Source organism: Hyaena hyaena, unplaced genomic scaffold, assembly GCF_003009895.1.
Source record: "Hyaena hyaena isolate Hyena2069 unplaced genomic scaffold, ASM300989v1 scaffold_248, whole genome shotgun sequence".
NCBI lineage: Eukaryota > Metazoa > Chordata > Mammalia > Carnivora > Hyaenidae > Hyaena > Hyaena hyaena.
This window is the reverse complement of record NW_024080881.1, coordinates 199,581-214,954: the sequence shown is the minus strand read 5'-3', so window position 1 is coordinate 214,954 and position 15,374 is coordinate 199,581. Positions and strand designations below refer to the sequence as shown.

At 58.6% G+C, this 15,374-nt stretch overlaps 1 protein-coding gene across 3 annotated transcripts; it reads right to left on the bottom strand.

The window, feature by feature from the left end:
- Nucleotides 1-3,816: 3,816 nt before the first annotated feature.
- Nucleotides 3,817-15,156, bottom strand: RPS6KA4 (ribosomal protein S6 kinase A4). 3 transcript variants are annotated; one of them, XM_039244900.1, is made up of 17 exons: nt 15,035-15,156; nt 14,856-14,927; nt 13,915-14,133; nt 13,705-13,820; nt 13,063-13,170; nt 12,755-12,835; nt 12,565-12,668; nt 12,322-12,472; nt 9,275-9,439; nt 7,199-7,327; nt 6,886-7,019; nt 6,697-6,790; nt 6,149-6,322; nt 5,874-6,068; nt 5,345-5,504; nt 5,009-5,172; nt 3,817-4,725 (listed from the first exon to the last, which is right to left on the bottom strand). In XM_039244900.1, the coding sequence occupies exons 1-17, from the start codon at nt 15,087-15,089 to the stop codon at nt 4,531-4,533; spliced, it is 2,316 nt and encodes a 771-aa protein (XP_039100831.1). In that variant the 5' UTR covers nt 15,090-15,156; the 3' UTR covers nt 3,817-4,530. The 3 variants fall into 3 exon arrangements, with proteins under 3 accessions (XP_039100831.1, XP_039100832.1, XP_039100833.1); XM_039244901.1 differs by having other exon boundaries at nt 12,322-12,417; nt 12,573-12,668; XM_039244902.1 differs by having other exon boundaries at nt 14,902-14,927; nt 15,035-15,070.
- Between the last annotated feature and the right edge of the window lie 218 nt (nt 15,157-15,374).

Below are 15,374 nucleotides of genomic sequence, written 5' to 3'. Positions count from 1 at the left end.
CGGGCTGCCGGCCCTTCCAATTTATCAATAAAAGTCAAACATCGAGACTTTTGCATGCATTTTCTCATTTTATTGTTTTTAAGGTTCATTATTGTTTATTTATTTTGAGAGACAGAGAGAGAGAGAGAGAGAGCATACACACAAGCGCATGGGGAGTAGGGGCGGGGGCAGAAGGAGAGGCAGAGAGAAGGAACCCCAAGGAGGCTCCACACTGCCAGCGCAGAGCCTGATGCGGGGCTCGATCCCACCAACCCTGAGGTCGTGACCTGAGCAGAAACCAAGGGTCGGATGCTTAACCGACTGAGCTCCCCAGGTGCCCCCGCACCTTCTCACTTTAAAACATGTGCCGGCCCCCCAAAAACCAAGTCTGTAGGCACAGGCACACATAGTCCGTTTACAATCCCTACTCGGTTACTGTGGAATGTTCTTGTTGAGAGCCCCAGGGAGCATTAGGGAGGGGCAACTTGCCCAGAGTCCAGCAGTATTTGCACGGGGCACTGATGAAACATTACAACCCTGACTTCGGTTCCGACAGTAGCTCATTAAGCAGCTCTGAGGTGGCTCAGTCGTTTGGGCGTCTGACTTCGGCTCAGGTCATAATCTCACTGCTCGTGGGTTCAAACCCCACATCGGGCTCTGTGCTGACAGCCTGGAGCCTGGAGCCTGCTTCAGATTCTGTGTCTCCCTCTCTCTCTACCCCTCCGCGCATGCACACACTTTCTCTATCTCTCAAATATAAATAAAACATTGAAAAAAAATTTAAACCTACTTCGTTAATAGTGATGTGAAGGGAAATGAATGTTTATGGGGCTGTCCGGGCTCTCAGGAATATCAGGACAGTAATAGAACCAGGAGCCCAAGCCTGCTCCCGAAGCCATTTTAAGAGTGGAATAGAGGCGGGGGCCTGGCTGGTTCAGTCCGTGGAGTGTGTGACTCTTGATCTCAGGGTTGTGAGTTCGAGTCCCATGTTGGGTGTAGAGATTCCTTAGGAAATAAATGAACGAAATTTTTTTTTTTTTTTTTTTTTTTTTTTTGGAGTGGAATAGAGGCCCAGGAGGATGAGGCCAGTCTGCTCTTCTGATTCAGCATCCATGTTAAGGCCGGCCTGGTCGGAGGCCAAAGTCAAGGTGTCAAAGCAGGCTGCCAGACTGCAGGTTCTCATAACTTGCCTCTGGCCTCCTGGCCTCCCTGCTTGTGGCCACCCTCTCCCCCACCTCTGCCCAGTCTATGACTCAAGTCACACCTGTTCCCCCTTGCAGACTGCCCGACCACACAGGGCAGAGGCAGAGCAAGGCTGGCTCATGACTCTGAGCCCCAGCCCTTTCCAGCCCCACCAGGCTTCCCCCTTCGGGGTTACCCCCATCCTCTAAAGCCTGGTTTCTTCACCCAAGAAATGAGGCAAGAAGACCTCTTTCTTAGGGTGAGTTGCTTGGGATAACAGAGTAAGGGAACTGAAGATGAGAAACCCTTAACCATGAAACTAGCAAAGGCTTTTACATAATAATGCCCAGTGCATAGAATGAATGGGACATTTCCATGTCCCACTGCTGTGACTATAGGCCAGTACAGTATCTATGAAGGGTTGTTTGAAAGTATATTTCAAGGGGCGCCTGGGTGGCTTAGTCAGTTAAGCGTCCGACTTTCGCTTAGGTCATGATCTCGCGGTTCGCGGGTTCGACCCCTGCATCGGGCTCTATGCTGACTGCCAGCTCAGAGCCTGGAGCCTGTTTCAGAGTCTCTGACTCCCTCTCTCTCTGACCCTCCCCTGCTCACGCTGTCTCTCTCTCTCTCCTAGAAATAAATAAAACATTTTTTTAAAAAAAAAAAGGAAGTATATTTCAAAATGTATATCAAAATATAGAGAAGGACGGGACTTAGATAAGGGGCTGCTTTGGGCCGGAGGGTTGAGAAGAAATGGGGAGTTTCCTATGGAGGTGAAAAGTGTTCTAAAATTAGACTCCTGTCCTGGCTACACAACTCTGAGTGTGCTAAAAAATCACTGAGTTGCACTCTTAAATGGGTGAATAAGACGTGATATGAATTATATCTCAATAAAACTATTTTCAAATGCACAGATTTGTGTACAAACATGTTTCTCTCTACATCGCTTGTGATAGAAACAAAGTTTTTGGGTGCCTCAGTCTGTCGAGCTTCTAACTTCTGCTCAGGTCACGATCCTCGGGGTTCACGGGCTCAAGCCCCACGTAAGGCTCACTGCTGTCAGCATGGAGCCCACTTTGGATCCTCTGTCCCCTTTCTCTCTCCACCCCTCCCCCCCACTCATACTCTCTCTCTCTCTCAAAAATAAATCATAAAACATTTATTAAAAAAAAGTTTTCAACAATGGAAACATCACATTGGGGTAAAATTAAAGCCCACGCTCACAGTGGAATTCTTGGGGTCGAAGGAATTCTGGAATCAGACCACAGGGATCAAATGCACATCTCGTTGAGTGACCTTGAGCAAGGTGCTGACCTTCACTGCAGCTCACTTTTGTCATCTCTTAAACAAAGTGATGCTTTTCTTGCAAACTAGCCAGGAGGCATCTGGGGGATGATCCATGAAGCATGTTGGGGACCTTCCCTGCACAGTGAATGCTCAGCAGATCTCAGTAAATAGTTCATGACTGAATGACCGTGGCATCACATCTGTTCACTTGCGGGTCTTAACAGTCATGTGAGTGTGTCAGGTCCTGGTCCAGGACCTTCTCCTGGGCCCTTCCTTCCTCTCTCATACCTACAGGATGGGACACAGATGGAGGTCCCGCACCCAACTGCCCTTGATCTACACTCATGGGACCCCACCTGCCCCAGTGGCCCCCCCCCACCGGCTTTGCCCCGACTTCAGCATCTCCCGGTTCCTATCTTCCAGTACTTCCCTCTGTAAGAGGCAAACCTCAGAATGGGAAGGGAAGGTCCCCCATGCGATGACCCCAGAGGGTAATATGGGAAGAGGTGGCTTGGAGGCATCTAGAGGGGTAACGTCCGGACAACCCTGGGGTAAAGCTCTCTGCACCCTGACCTGGGGTGCCCACAAAGATACCGGGCCCACAATTGTCCTATGGCCACAACCACCTAGCAGGGATCACACAGCAGGGAGGGAGAGAGGCGCCACTCTGAAGGCTTTGAGGGCCGTGCATATGGGCTGCTCCCCTCGCTCCCTCCCTCCCTCACTGACAGCCGCCAAGCTCGGTCCAGCTGACCCACCCCTTCTCCTGCTCTCCACCCAGTGAGCTTCCAGAGGGGAGCCCATGATCCAGATCGAAGGCAAGCAGCACCCTGCACCTCTGGCCACAGTGAGCGGTCCACGGTGGACACACGACCTTAAGTGGATCCAATCAGAGTTCATCTTGGGATTTCCATAGGGAAAAATAAAACCCTTTCTTGATCACCAGTCTGTGGCACCCATCCTGGAGCCAAAAGGAAAATGCTCCAGACTGTGACACCAAGAAAACAGAATAAAAAGTTGCGACCGGGAAACTGGGTCCTGGTCTACATGTTTGTGTCCAGATCAGACCTTGCCTGAAGCTACCGCTGCACCGTGTAGTTGTTAAGAGCCTAAAACTCCCACTCCTCTCAAGTTTAAGTGTAAGTTGGGCTTTCTGTGACTACAACCAAGAGAATCCCAAGTGATCCATGGCAGAGCTGTCCAAATACAAGCCTTGAGGACTGTTTGGCCATCCCGCAGCTCGGTCCAAAAGTCAGGGACAAAGAGTATGGACAGTCTGCCCTGTCCCTCCTCTCTGAGGCCCCAGGCTCCCCTGGCTGGAAATCTATTTGCCCCACACACCGTCCACACACACACACAGACCTCCTGCACACAGCACTGGATGGACTTTTATTTTAAAGTCAAAGGCACAGCCTGGATGGGCTGAGGCAGTGACTGCCAGTGCCCAGCCCAGACCCTCAAGGCCCTGCCCCCAGCCAGGGGCAGCTGTGCCGAGGGGGGTTGGGGGGGTGTGGTGAGAAGGGGCCTCCCCTTTTTGGGGTGGCCTTCGTCCTAACTTAGCCCCCATCGGGGAGAAGCAGGTGACATAAAGTGAGGCAGAAATGCTTCAGAGCTCCCCCAGGGCCTCTCCTTGAACTCCACCCCCCCAACACAGGTCTTTGGTGGACATGATTGCACAGACAGTCCTTAAAGTGACAGCGAGAGGGGCACCCCCTCCCAAGAGCAGGGCCTCAGAGGAGGGCACGGGAGAGGTCCCAGTTTCTCCCTTCGGCAAGTCAGTGCGTAGAAATGGGGGAGGAGCCCTTTCCTGCCGGAGCACCACCCCCCTTCCCCCCCCCCCCAGGAGAAGCATCTTCTGCCAGATGAGGGGCTATCCTGGCAGAGGCCCCTCCCTCCCTGCGTCTCGAACTCTATCCGGTAAGACATAAAAAATTCTCTGCTTATAAAAATACTTCTGCTCTGTCTGGGAGTGGGGTGGGGGGAAGGGGTGGGAAGGGCGATCCCTGGGGATGGGGCGGAGCCAATACCGGAGGCTCCCAGGTCACAGCCCCCGTAGGGGAAGGGAGGTTACTGTGGCGGGGGCTAGGAGGGGGGCAGGGGGCCGTTGGCTCGTCTGGGGGCTCCTTTGGCGGCAGGGGCCCTGCTCGGGGCGGCGGGCGCAGGGGAGACGCGGCGGGAGGTGGCGGCGCTCCGCAGCTTCTGTTTCCGCCGCTTGGCCAGGGGCGCGTTCTCCACACTCTTCAGGAAGAAGCCCTCGCGCTTGCCGCGGTTGAAGGCCTGGCGGAAAGGCGGAGCTGAGTCCCCCACCACCACCTGCCGCACCCCCCCCGCCCCCCGACTTCTAGGTCCTAGCTTCGGCCCCCATCCTGGACTCTCCCTCGCATCCCACTAGATCAAGGCCAACACGTGGTTGGCCCGAAGCCTCCCCCAAAGGTCAAGGCGCCGACCCCAGAGGTCAGTACTCGGTTGGCCTCGCCTAGCTGGGCTCGGAGGGCGTCGCCTCTCGGAGGCCCCGCCCCTCCAGCCCGTCCGCCCGCCTCCCACGGGCCCCGCCCCTCACCATGAAGGTGGCGTTGAGCCCCGAGCGCACAGCGGGACCCGAGGATTCCAGCACGTCCGGCGTCCGGAGTGGGGGCGAGGAGCGCGCGCTGCCGTCCTGCAGCCATGAGCTGCCCCGCAGCCCCTCGAGCTTCAACCGCTTGGCGGGGTCCACCGTCAGAAGCCCTGGAGGCAGGGCAGGGAAGTGTCGAAGCTGGGCCCCAGCGACATCCCAAGAGCCCCACTCTCCTCCCGGACCGGTCCCCGAGACCGAACACTTAACCCATCACGACCCCATGGCCGCCCCCTCCCCAGCCACGATCCGTGACCCTCCCCCCGCCCCCCGCCGGCTCCGCACCTCGGACCAGCTCCTTAGCTTCCTCAGACACGCCCTGCCAGGCCTCTCCGTCGAGGGAGAAGCGCCCCTCGCGGATCTTGCACATGATCTCTGCCGCCTGGCTCTGCCCGCCCTGGCCTGAAGCCCCCTGGAAGGGGACCTGCCCCGACAGCATCATGTACTGGGCAGGTGGAGGGAAAAGGGAGACCGGTCGGGGCTGCAGGGCCGAGAGAGGCCAGGAGGCCGACTCAGCCCACCCACCCCCAGGACCATTCACCCTCTCTCCATGAAGGTAACTCCGGAGGCCGTTGCGTGATGATGAACCCTGACCTCCAACCCCTAGTACTCGGATGCCCTGACCCCAGCACCAGAGCAACCCCGCCTCTGCATCAGGGTGACCTCTAAGCCAAGCCTCTGAGCAAACCCTGCCGCCCCCACCATGATGACCCCTGTCCTCCGCCTCGGAGGGGGCCCTGTTGGCCCGCGTCGAGAAGCCCTCGGAACCCAGGCTCGGGGCCCCCTGCACCCTCCTGGGGACCCCGTCTCATACCAGAATGACGCCGAGGCTCCAGAGGTCGCAGGACTCATCGTAACCCTGCTGCGCCAACAGCTCGGGGGCTGCGTACTGCAGCGTGAAGCAGGGCGTCTGCATGGGCCCCGCGGGGCTCTGCGGCCGCAGCCGCGCGAACCCAAAGTCGATGATCTTCACCGGGGCTCCGGGCGTGTCGTCGGCGTACAGGATGTTCTGCGAGGGCGGCGGGGCGGCCGTCAGAGACAAGCCCTCCGCGCCTCGGCCCTCCCCGGCCACCCAAGGCCGGCGCCCACCTCCGGCTTGAGGTCGCGGTGCACCACGCCCGCCTCCTCGTGCATGAAGCTCACGGCCGACACGAGGCTGCGCAGGATCTGGCTCGCTTCCGACTCGCTGAAGTGCCTCTTCTTGCGAATATGCTCCAGCAGCTCCCCGCCCCGCAGCAGCTCCAGGACCAGGTACGTGTGCAGCTGCGGGCGGAGCGGCGGGCCTCGGTCACCACCTGGGTCCCGGCTCCGGACCTCGACCCCGGCCGGGCCCCACCCACTGGCCGGGCCCCGCCCCTAGCCTCAGTCTCCGCCCCTATTCGAGCCCGGAACTAACACCACCCCAAAAACCCCACTTAGGCCCCACGTCAGGTTCTACTGCCACAGCCTCCCGGACCTCAGCCCCTTTGCCACCTTAAATCCTAGCCCCCTCTACGTCCGCCTCAAGTTCAGTTCCCTTGGCCATCCTCAGCCCCGCCTTCCGATCCCCCGATCCTCCGGCCCTACTACCCTCAGATTCCACCTCCCTGGCAGTCTCCTGAGCCCCTGCGTTGCGCCCCAGCCCAAGAAAGCGTCACCTGGTCGTGATGCACGTCATGCAATTTCACCACATTGGGGTGCGACTGGCAAAGCCGTAGGGCCGCCTCCTCTCGCTGCGTGTTCCCCTCCAGCCTGGGGGCGAGGCGGGCGGGGTCAGTTGGGCCGACCTCCGACCCCGCCCTCCCGGACTCGTCTTTGCAGGCCCCGCCCACCAGGGGCCCGCCCACCTGCGGCTGAGGATCTTGACCGCGAACTCCTGGCCGCTCTGGCGCTGGCGGCAGCGGCGACACACGGAGAAGCTGCCCTGGCCCAGGGCGGGCTCCCGCAGGTCCAGCTCGTACTGCTGGAAGAAGGGCGAGTCCTGGCGGCGAAGGGGGCGCGTCAGAGGTCGTACCCGGGAGCCTTGCGGCCACGTCACACGCCACCCCGGAGAGGCTCCAAACCTCACGGAGGGCACACCGCGGGCACCTGGTGAAGCCAGGTCTGGAATCCCCGAGCCCAGACTCCCCAGTAGCAACTTCCCACCCTGGCCCAACCCACCTGCATCATGGCGCTCCGGGCCACCGCTGCCGGGCCGGGCCGGTCTCCAGCGCCAGGTGCTTCCAGCACATCCGTCATCACCGCGTTGTTACGGTCAAACAGGATGGAGGGCGCCACGAAGGAGTATCCCTGCAGGGGTGGGGTGTTTGTCAGGGGCTGATGGGCATAGGGGCTTATGGAGGGCATATGGAGTCCCAGGAAGGCCCAGACTGGGTGAGGGGCGCGGCAGGCCGAGGAAAGACCCTGGACCCTAGTGGGTAATGTTGCGCGTTGCCTTGGCATCCCTGGTGCACCCAGGATGTGTGCACATGTTATTCCAGCTTGTTCTATGATCACATAGGTCTGTGTGTCGTCCCCCCCCCCCACGAATCTGAGACTCTCCCCTTCTCGTCACAGTGACCACCAAGTGCCAAGGCCATCATCTGGCACAGTGTAGTGACCCGAAAATGATGGACCCGATGCATAAAAGAGCCACAGCCTGGCATCACACACACTTAGCTTATGAGAATTCAAATCTACCCACCGAATACAAAAAAGTCTTTATTCCTTCATCTCAACCCAAACATTGGCCTCCCCTGCAAGGGGAGGGGCGACTGGGGAAATACAAAGAGGCAATTCAAGAGATCCTTAAGGGTCATTTTAATGATGTATTGTTTTCTCCTAAACACACAGCCCCACTGCACACAGGAACGCAGGCTCTACACTTTTCCGCTTTTCCGTTAGGGTCATTGATCAGCCCCCGGGTGCCCAGATCAGTACCTGGCACATGGTAGGTGCTCAGTCCGTATGTTTGAATCATGAAATGGGTGAATGAAAGTAACCACTGATTCACAGTGAATCAGTGAATCAGTGAATCAGAAGAACTTTCTCATGAGAACTGTGAGACAACATTGGGCACCTGGGGGGTCTCAGTCAGTTAAGCATCTGACTTCGGCTCAGGTCATTATCTCACGGCTCATGGGTTTGAGCCCCGCATCAGGCTCTGTGCTGACAGCTCAGAGTCTGGAGCCTGCTTCAGGTTCTATCTCTCTCTCTCTCTGACCTTCCCCTACTAGTGCTCTGTCTCTCTCTCTCTCAAAGATAAATAAACATTACAAAATATTTACAAAAAAAGAACTGTGACCACTAAGGGACAGTTCCAGCAAAGCCATTACTTGGGAGAGGCTCACAGAGGGGACTGATCCATCTACGGTTCATATTGGCCTATCCTTGTTTCATATTTATGGACCATGTCCTACAGGCCAGGCCCCCACTCTGGCCAAAGGGACACAGAAATTAAACACAGTCCCTGCCTTCCGGGAGCTTCCAGACCAGGAGAGGCTCAGCAAGGCCATTAGGATACACTCTGACACTGCTCAGAGCGGGTGCCGTCTGCAGAGAACCAATGTGCAAGGAAAGGGCGGCCCAGGACCAGAGGAGTGGGGAAGAATTCACCCAGGAGCAGCGCTGCTTGGAAGATGAGTGGGAGGCTGGCCAGGCGGCGGACTGTGGGGAAGGTACTCCAGGGGGAAGGAACTGCATGTGCAAAGGCACAGTGGCATGTTCTGGAACCTCTGAGAAGTTCATCACAGGTGCTAGAGCACCAAGTGGGACCGTGGTGAGCACTGGGGCTAGGGCGCTGAGCAAGGATCACATCGTGCAGGGCCTTGAATGCCGAGCAAAGGAGTTTGGACTTGTTCAACAGGCCTCAGCCTCTAAAATTGAGCGGAGGGGGCCTGTGCTTCCACAAACATGATGCGATTTGCAAAGGGAACATGCCAAGCCACGATATAAACAGAGGATCTCTTTCCAGTTGTCCACCTAAGCAACTGAATAGTTAAAGCGATACTTTTAGAGAACAATGAAGAGATCTATGGAGTAGAAGGGAAATTAACATGAAATCCAAAACTAAACCATGAGATTCAAAGACGGGTCCTGCCATGGCTATGTGACTGGCAATTCCAGGTACCCCATCAGGGAGACGCAGAGTCCTGGCCAGAGCACAGGGCCTGTGCAGGGCCAGGACTCAGCCAGGGCCGGGGCTGGCAGCAGCGTCCTGTCCCCACGGCACCTGTGGCTCCGTGAGCTCTCACTCACCTGGAAGATTCGAGGATCCCCAGGCGGGGGGCTGCCAGGGGGTGAGTAGACAGGCTCCAGCCGCGTAAATTCCTCTGCAAAGTTGCCCACATCCAGCTCTGAGCGGATCTGGGGTCGGAATGGGGCTGGGATTTTCCTAGCAGCCAGAGCAGCCCAATCCAGACCCTGGGGAAAAGGGATAAGAGACTGGGGGTCAAGGGTAGGAAGTGAAAACTCGCCCCCTCGGGCCACCTTCGCTGGCAGCTAGCACCTCATTGAGGCAAGGGGTCAGTCTGGCATTTGGGTGGAAAGCTGTTCTTCCTGCCTCCCAGGCTTGTGTTTCTCTCCCTCTGATAACAGAATCCCTGTTTCCCTTACAGAACCAACCCTCCATCACACTTAGTCAATTCTGGGACTTTCGATACCATTGCTGTGCAAACCAAATCTCTTTCTCCAACTGGGCTTAAATCTGGGAGGATATGGGGCTGGAACTGCTGGGGACCCCCTCAGGGCCTAATGATGAACTCCCCATGCAGAAGAGCCAAGACACAAAGAAAGAAATTCTTAGTGACAAATCCAGCACCTGGATGCAGCCTTGCCTGAAGTCAGACCACTTTTCCTTAGACTTTTCACTTCCGGGAGCTAAAACACGCCTTTTTATGTTTAAGCTAGGGTAGCAGAGCCTGTTCAGTGCCTGCCCAACCATCCAGTCCCCCGGTCTTCCTTAGTACCATAGCCCCAATCTTATTTCAGGAAGCAATGGGCATAACTAATGTATTTTAGAAACTTCGGTGCACTTAGGGGTGACCCATAACTCATAAGCAGTGATTGTGAGATAGGAATCCTGAGAAAAAACCTCAAGAGGAGGGTGACTAGTTGGCACGTGCCTATTTTGCCCTTCTCCTCCTTTTTCCTGATTCCTGACTAGATAAGCAGGCTAAATGGCAAGAGCTCCAGCAGCCACTTTGGCCCACGAGGCAAGCCTGGGGATGGAGACTACGTGCTAACCTTTTCTGTGAAAACATACATACATTCATACATACATGCATACACCTCTATCTTGTCTACAGCACAGTTCACTCCAGTCTCTGTTCTTAGCAGCCAAACTCTATTCCAGGGATATCACCATGTGAGATTGGACTTTTTGTCACTCACAGCCAAGAGGCCAGATTTGGGCTTGAAGGCCCCAGGTCTGGCCCCAGGACCTCGGCATTGCTATCATTGAAGAAGCTGTCTTTTTTTTTTTTTTTTTTTTTAATTCATTTTTGAGAGAGAGACAAAGTGTGAGCTGGGGAGGGGCAGAGAAAGAGGGAGACACAGAATCTGAAGCAGGCTCTGGGCTCTGAGCTGTCAGCACAGAGCCCGACGTGGGGCTCGAACCCACGAACTGTGAGATCATGACCTGAGCTGAACCGACTGAGCCACCTAGGTGCCCCACCAAAGAGAGAGGGGCCTGAGGCGTGCACCACCCCTTGCTTCTGAGCACCAGGCCTCGGAGACCTGAGGGCCTCTCCAGTGTGATTACTGGTCAACCTACTCCGAGCACCCAGGGCACATCCTCAGGGTGGGCTTGAGGAATTCACATAAGGAAACTGCCTCTGCTCAGCCACTTCCCCCACAAAGGGACATCGTCACCGTGGAGACTTGGATTCCTATCTAAGAAAGCATCTCCAAGGGACTTTCCAGGCAGGTACTTGGTGAGAAGATTCTAGAAGATAGCACTCATAGCAAGGATAACAGAGTGCCTGACCCACAATAAGTGCCCAACAAACAGGCACTTTTATTACAATCTCAGACAAGTAGCAAATCTGATACCCGCGTGTAAACAGAACACAGCAGTTGAGAGCATGGATTTCAGGGGCGCCCAGGTGGATCAGTCGGTTAACCATGGCTCAGGTCATGATCTCACAGTCTGTGATTTCAAGCCCTGCGTTGGGCTCCATGCTGAGAGCTCAGAGCCTGGAGCTGCTTCACATTCTGTCTCCCTCTCTCTCTGCCCCTCCCCTGTTCACACTCTGTCTCTCTCTCTCAAAAATACGAAAACATTTTTCAAAATTTTTTTTAAAAGAGCATGGGCTTCAGGTCATCCAGACCTGGGTTTAGATTTGAGCTCCATCACTTCCTGGTTGGGTGATCTTAGGCAAATTACTTAACCTCTCTGGACCTCGGTTTCCTCGTCTGTAAAGATGGGGATGATCAGAATGGTTCTGAAGGTTACATGAAATAATGCGAGCAAAGAGCCATCACACGGGAGGCGTTCAGTGTCACAAGGTCCTGCTAGTCAATGAGGCAGGCCACGCATAGCACCCGAGCCAGCACCGTCTCACAGGGAAACGGAATGCACCCAGCACCGCGCTTAACCTGTGTGTGCTCTTGACAAGTGAACAAAACCCAAGCGACTGACCAACTGTCCATCTGAGTTACAGGCACACGGACTGGACAGGAACAAAGAACAAAATGCCTGGGAGGAAGCTCAGAGCCAAACGTGTGACTTTGAGTTAGGATGTGGGCCAGCGGGAATCCCGCAATCTGTTCCCAGCACGACACCATTTCCTGTGCAACCCGGAGCGGGTCACCTCCCCTCTCTGAACCTGTCTGGGGATGAATCCCTCAAGCCCCTGCCGGCCCTGCCAGTCAATGAGCCCCACATTCTTTACCCCGGGGACCCAACCCATCTTCCAAGTTTCACTAGAGATGGGAGAAGACAAACCCATTTTCTTTATCTGGAGGTTTTTCTCCCTCTCTTTTGAGAGAGAGAGAGAGAGAGCATGCGAGTGGGGGAGAGGGGCAGAGGGAGGGAGAGAGAGAGAGAGAGAGAGAGAGGCAATCTTAAGTAGGCTCCTCGCCCAGCACAGAACCCAGTGTGGGGCTCGATACCACGACCCTGGGATCATGACCAAGGCCAAAATCAAAGTCTGATGCTCAACCAACGGAGCCACGCAGGGGCCCCTGGAGGCATCAAGTGAGATCAGCTGGTGTCAGGCCATCCCTCCAGGGGCCCCCAACACAGAGCAGCAGCCTGGTCTGGGTGTGTGCATAGAGGTGTGCGGGAGGGCCAGGAGCCTCACCTGGAAGAAGGGGTGGCTCTTCACTTCCTGCGCCCCCTGGGGCCCCGCGCCCAGCCGCTTCCTGGGGTCTTTGCAAAGTAGCCGCTGCAGCAGGTCCTGCGCCACGGGCCCGATCCGGGGGGGGAAGGGAGGGGAGCACTTCAGGATCCGTCTGGGAGGATTGGGGGGGCGTCAGGGGCAGCGAGCCCCCTCCCCAACCCTGCCCAGGCCCCTCAGCCACCCTCCTCGCCCAGTCCCCCGCACCGGGACACCTCCGCCTGCGTGTTCCTCTCGCCCTCCAGGGTGAAGGGCGAGGCCCCCGTCAGCAGCTCGAAGAGCAGGATACCCAGGCTCCACCAGTCCACAGCCTGCCGGGGCAGAGCCGGGGTCAGGGCCCACGGCCACCCCCGCCTCACCCCGCCACTACTCCCCACCCGCTCCCCTGCCAACCCACCTTGCCATGCCCCGACTTGCTGCGGATAATTTCGGGGGCCATGTACTCGATGGTGCCGCAGAAGGAGAAGGTCCGTTCTTTCTGGGAGGGCGAGAGGACACGTTGGGACACCCAGCGGTCCCCAAGGCTCAGAGCAGGACTCGCTGGACTTGCGAGGGTCGGAACAGAGGGGGCCCCCTGAACGCAGGACCCGGGCCTGCGTCCCTCTGCGCCGCGAGAAACGCAGAGCCAGGCGTGGAGCAGGAGGAGACGGGAAGGAGAAGGCGTGAGGGGGGGTGCCGGAGGCAGCGACCTTGCCCTTGGCTCACCTCCTCCGTCAGGAACTCCTTGCTGAGCCCAAAGTCTGTGAGGACGATGTGGCCCTCGGAGTCGAGCAGCACATTTTCCAGCTTCAGATCTCGGTAGATGATACCCAGCTGGCGGGGGCAAGAACACACTGATGCGTCCTCCCCAATGTCCCCGCCTTCTACGGCCCATGTCCACGTCCACCAAGCCCCAGCTCGGGATAAGGGGACCCCCTCTAGAGAAGGGGTGTCCGGGGCAGGAGTGTGCTCAGGGACTGGGCCATGGGATGGGAAAGGCCATTTAAGATGCAAAAGCAAGGACAGAGGACAGCACGGGGACACCCCACGGAAACACGCCCCAAGGTCCCAGAGGGAGGAAAGCCTACAAAGAGGATCCCCATTTCAAGAAGGCCTTGGAAGCCAAGGCATGAGGTGTCCGTTTGAGGAAGTTCTGTGAGTGTGGCCCCAGGAGGCAGCCCGAGTTCCCTGTCGGAGGAAAGCCCCTACATGGAGGTGCCAGAGGAAGGGACCCCTCCCCAGGCAGCGCTAAGGCCTTCCTCCCGAGAGGCCTGGGAAAGCCGTTCCAGGCCCCATCAAGGCCACCAGTCAAGGCTGCCACGTGCGTGCCATGTTCTGCGGTAGCCAGGTGCCCAGGGCCTCACCCACCTTGTGCAGATGCTCCAGGGCCAGCACGATCTCGCCCCCGTACACGCGCACCTCGGCTTCTTTGAAGTGCTGGCGCTGGTACAGGTGGGTGAACATCTCACCTCCGTTCACGTAGTCTGGGAGGGGAGGGGGCGGGGGGCAGAATGGACTTTGGGAAGCAGCCCTGATTGAGGGGCCCCACCTCCAAGGCTGGCAGGTGCCCACCCTTACCCAGGATGAGGTGCAGCTTGGCGTCCGTCTGGAAGGCGTAGTGCAGCGTAACCAGGAAGGGGGCCTGGCGCACCAGCTCCAGCACGGAGCGCTCGGTGCGTGTGTGCTCCTGCGTCTTGGCGCGCTGCACCAGGGCCGCCTTGCGCAGCACCTTCATAGCGTACAGCTTCCCGGCGTCGTGCCCGACGGCTTTCCGCACCAGAAACACCTTCCCGTAGGCTGTGGGAGCCGTGAGCCAGCGGACGGTAGAGCGTGAGCAGAAGGGTGGTGCGGACCCGTGGGGGCGAGGGTGATGCCAGCCCAGGAGGGTGTGCGCGCTAGGGCGAGGAACCCGAGGGAGAGGCAAGCGTGCAAAAAGCTGCCAGAGCCTTCCAAGGAAGGGGAGGATGCGGCCCAGGAGGGGGCTCCACAAAACCAGGGAGATGTGCAAACCAGGCGGGAAGGCGCCCAGCTCCGGGGGGTGGGGGGGGGGAGGGCCAGCAGAGCAAAGTGGGGGCGGGACATGTGCAAACGCGGGGAAGATCGGACAGATGCCACATGCCAGGGGAGGCAAGCAGAGTGGACAGGGGAGGGATGTGCAAACCCATCCCGGGGAGTGTGCAATCCTGGGAGTGTGCAAAGCTAGGAGACCAGGCTCCCACATGGCGGAGGGGGGCGAAGGTGGGGGTAGGGAGCGCAAATCACTTGGGAGGGCTTGCAAGCCCTGGAGGGTGTTGGCAAATCCCGAAGGACCTTGCGGGGAGGGGCCATGTCAGTGTGGAGCGCCCTGGGAGCAGGCACGTCCCTGGGAGTGGGCATGCAAACCCTGGCAGGGATGGGCGGGGCGGGCAAGGCGGGCCGTGCCGGGAAAGGGTGGGGGGCATCGCCGGAGGCCTGGCCCTGGCCCAGGCAGGCGCGGGCGGGCCCCAGGCCTGGGACACCTGCCCCGTGGGGGTCCTCACCTCCCGTGCCCAGCACCTTGAGCAGCTCGAAGTTCTCGACGCTCACCTTCTCCTCGTGCCCTGTCAGGTTGGCTGTGGGCACAGGGGGCGAATGAGCCCAGCCGGTGCATGACCCCTCCCGGGCCGGCGCCGGCGGCCATCGGCCGGGCCCGCGCCTCCCGCGGCCGCCCCCGCCCCACCTTCGGTGATCCGCAGCTCCACGGCGCAGCCCTCGTCCTCGTCCTCGTCCCCCATGGCGTGCGGGTCGCCGGGGGTGCCCGCGCGCCTCTGCTCCGGGCGGCGCCGGTTACATGGCGGCTCCGGCCGGGGCGGGCGCTTCCTGGTGCCGCCTCCGGGGCCGAGGCGGGCGCCGGCGCCGCCTCCCGCTCCCCGCCCCGCGCGGCCTGAGTCAGGCGGCTGGAACGTGACAGCGCCGGGCGGCGGGTGGCCGGGCGGGGGCGGCCCGGCTCCCTCGGGCGCGCGCGCGGGGCAGGACGGCGGGGCTGTGCGCTCTGGGACCCCGGGCGACCCTCTGGGGAC

Excerpts from the sequence above, each read along its gene's own strand:
- RPS6KA4 (XM_039244900.1), bottom strand. The coding sequence starts at position 15,089 with ATGGGGGACGAGGACGAGGACGAGGGCTGCGCCGTGGAGCTGCGGATC. Across the intron at positions 6,069-6,148 it reads ACCGCGACCTCAAGCCGGAG|AACATCCTGTACGCCGACGA; the intron begins GTGGGCGCCGGC and ends CCGCCCTCGCAG. Across the intron at positions 5,505-5,873 it reads GGAGCCTCGGCGTCATTCTG|TACATGATGCTGTCGGGGCA; the intron begins GTATGAGACGGG and ends CCACCTGCCCAG.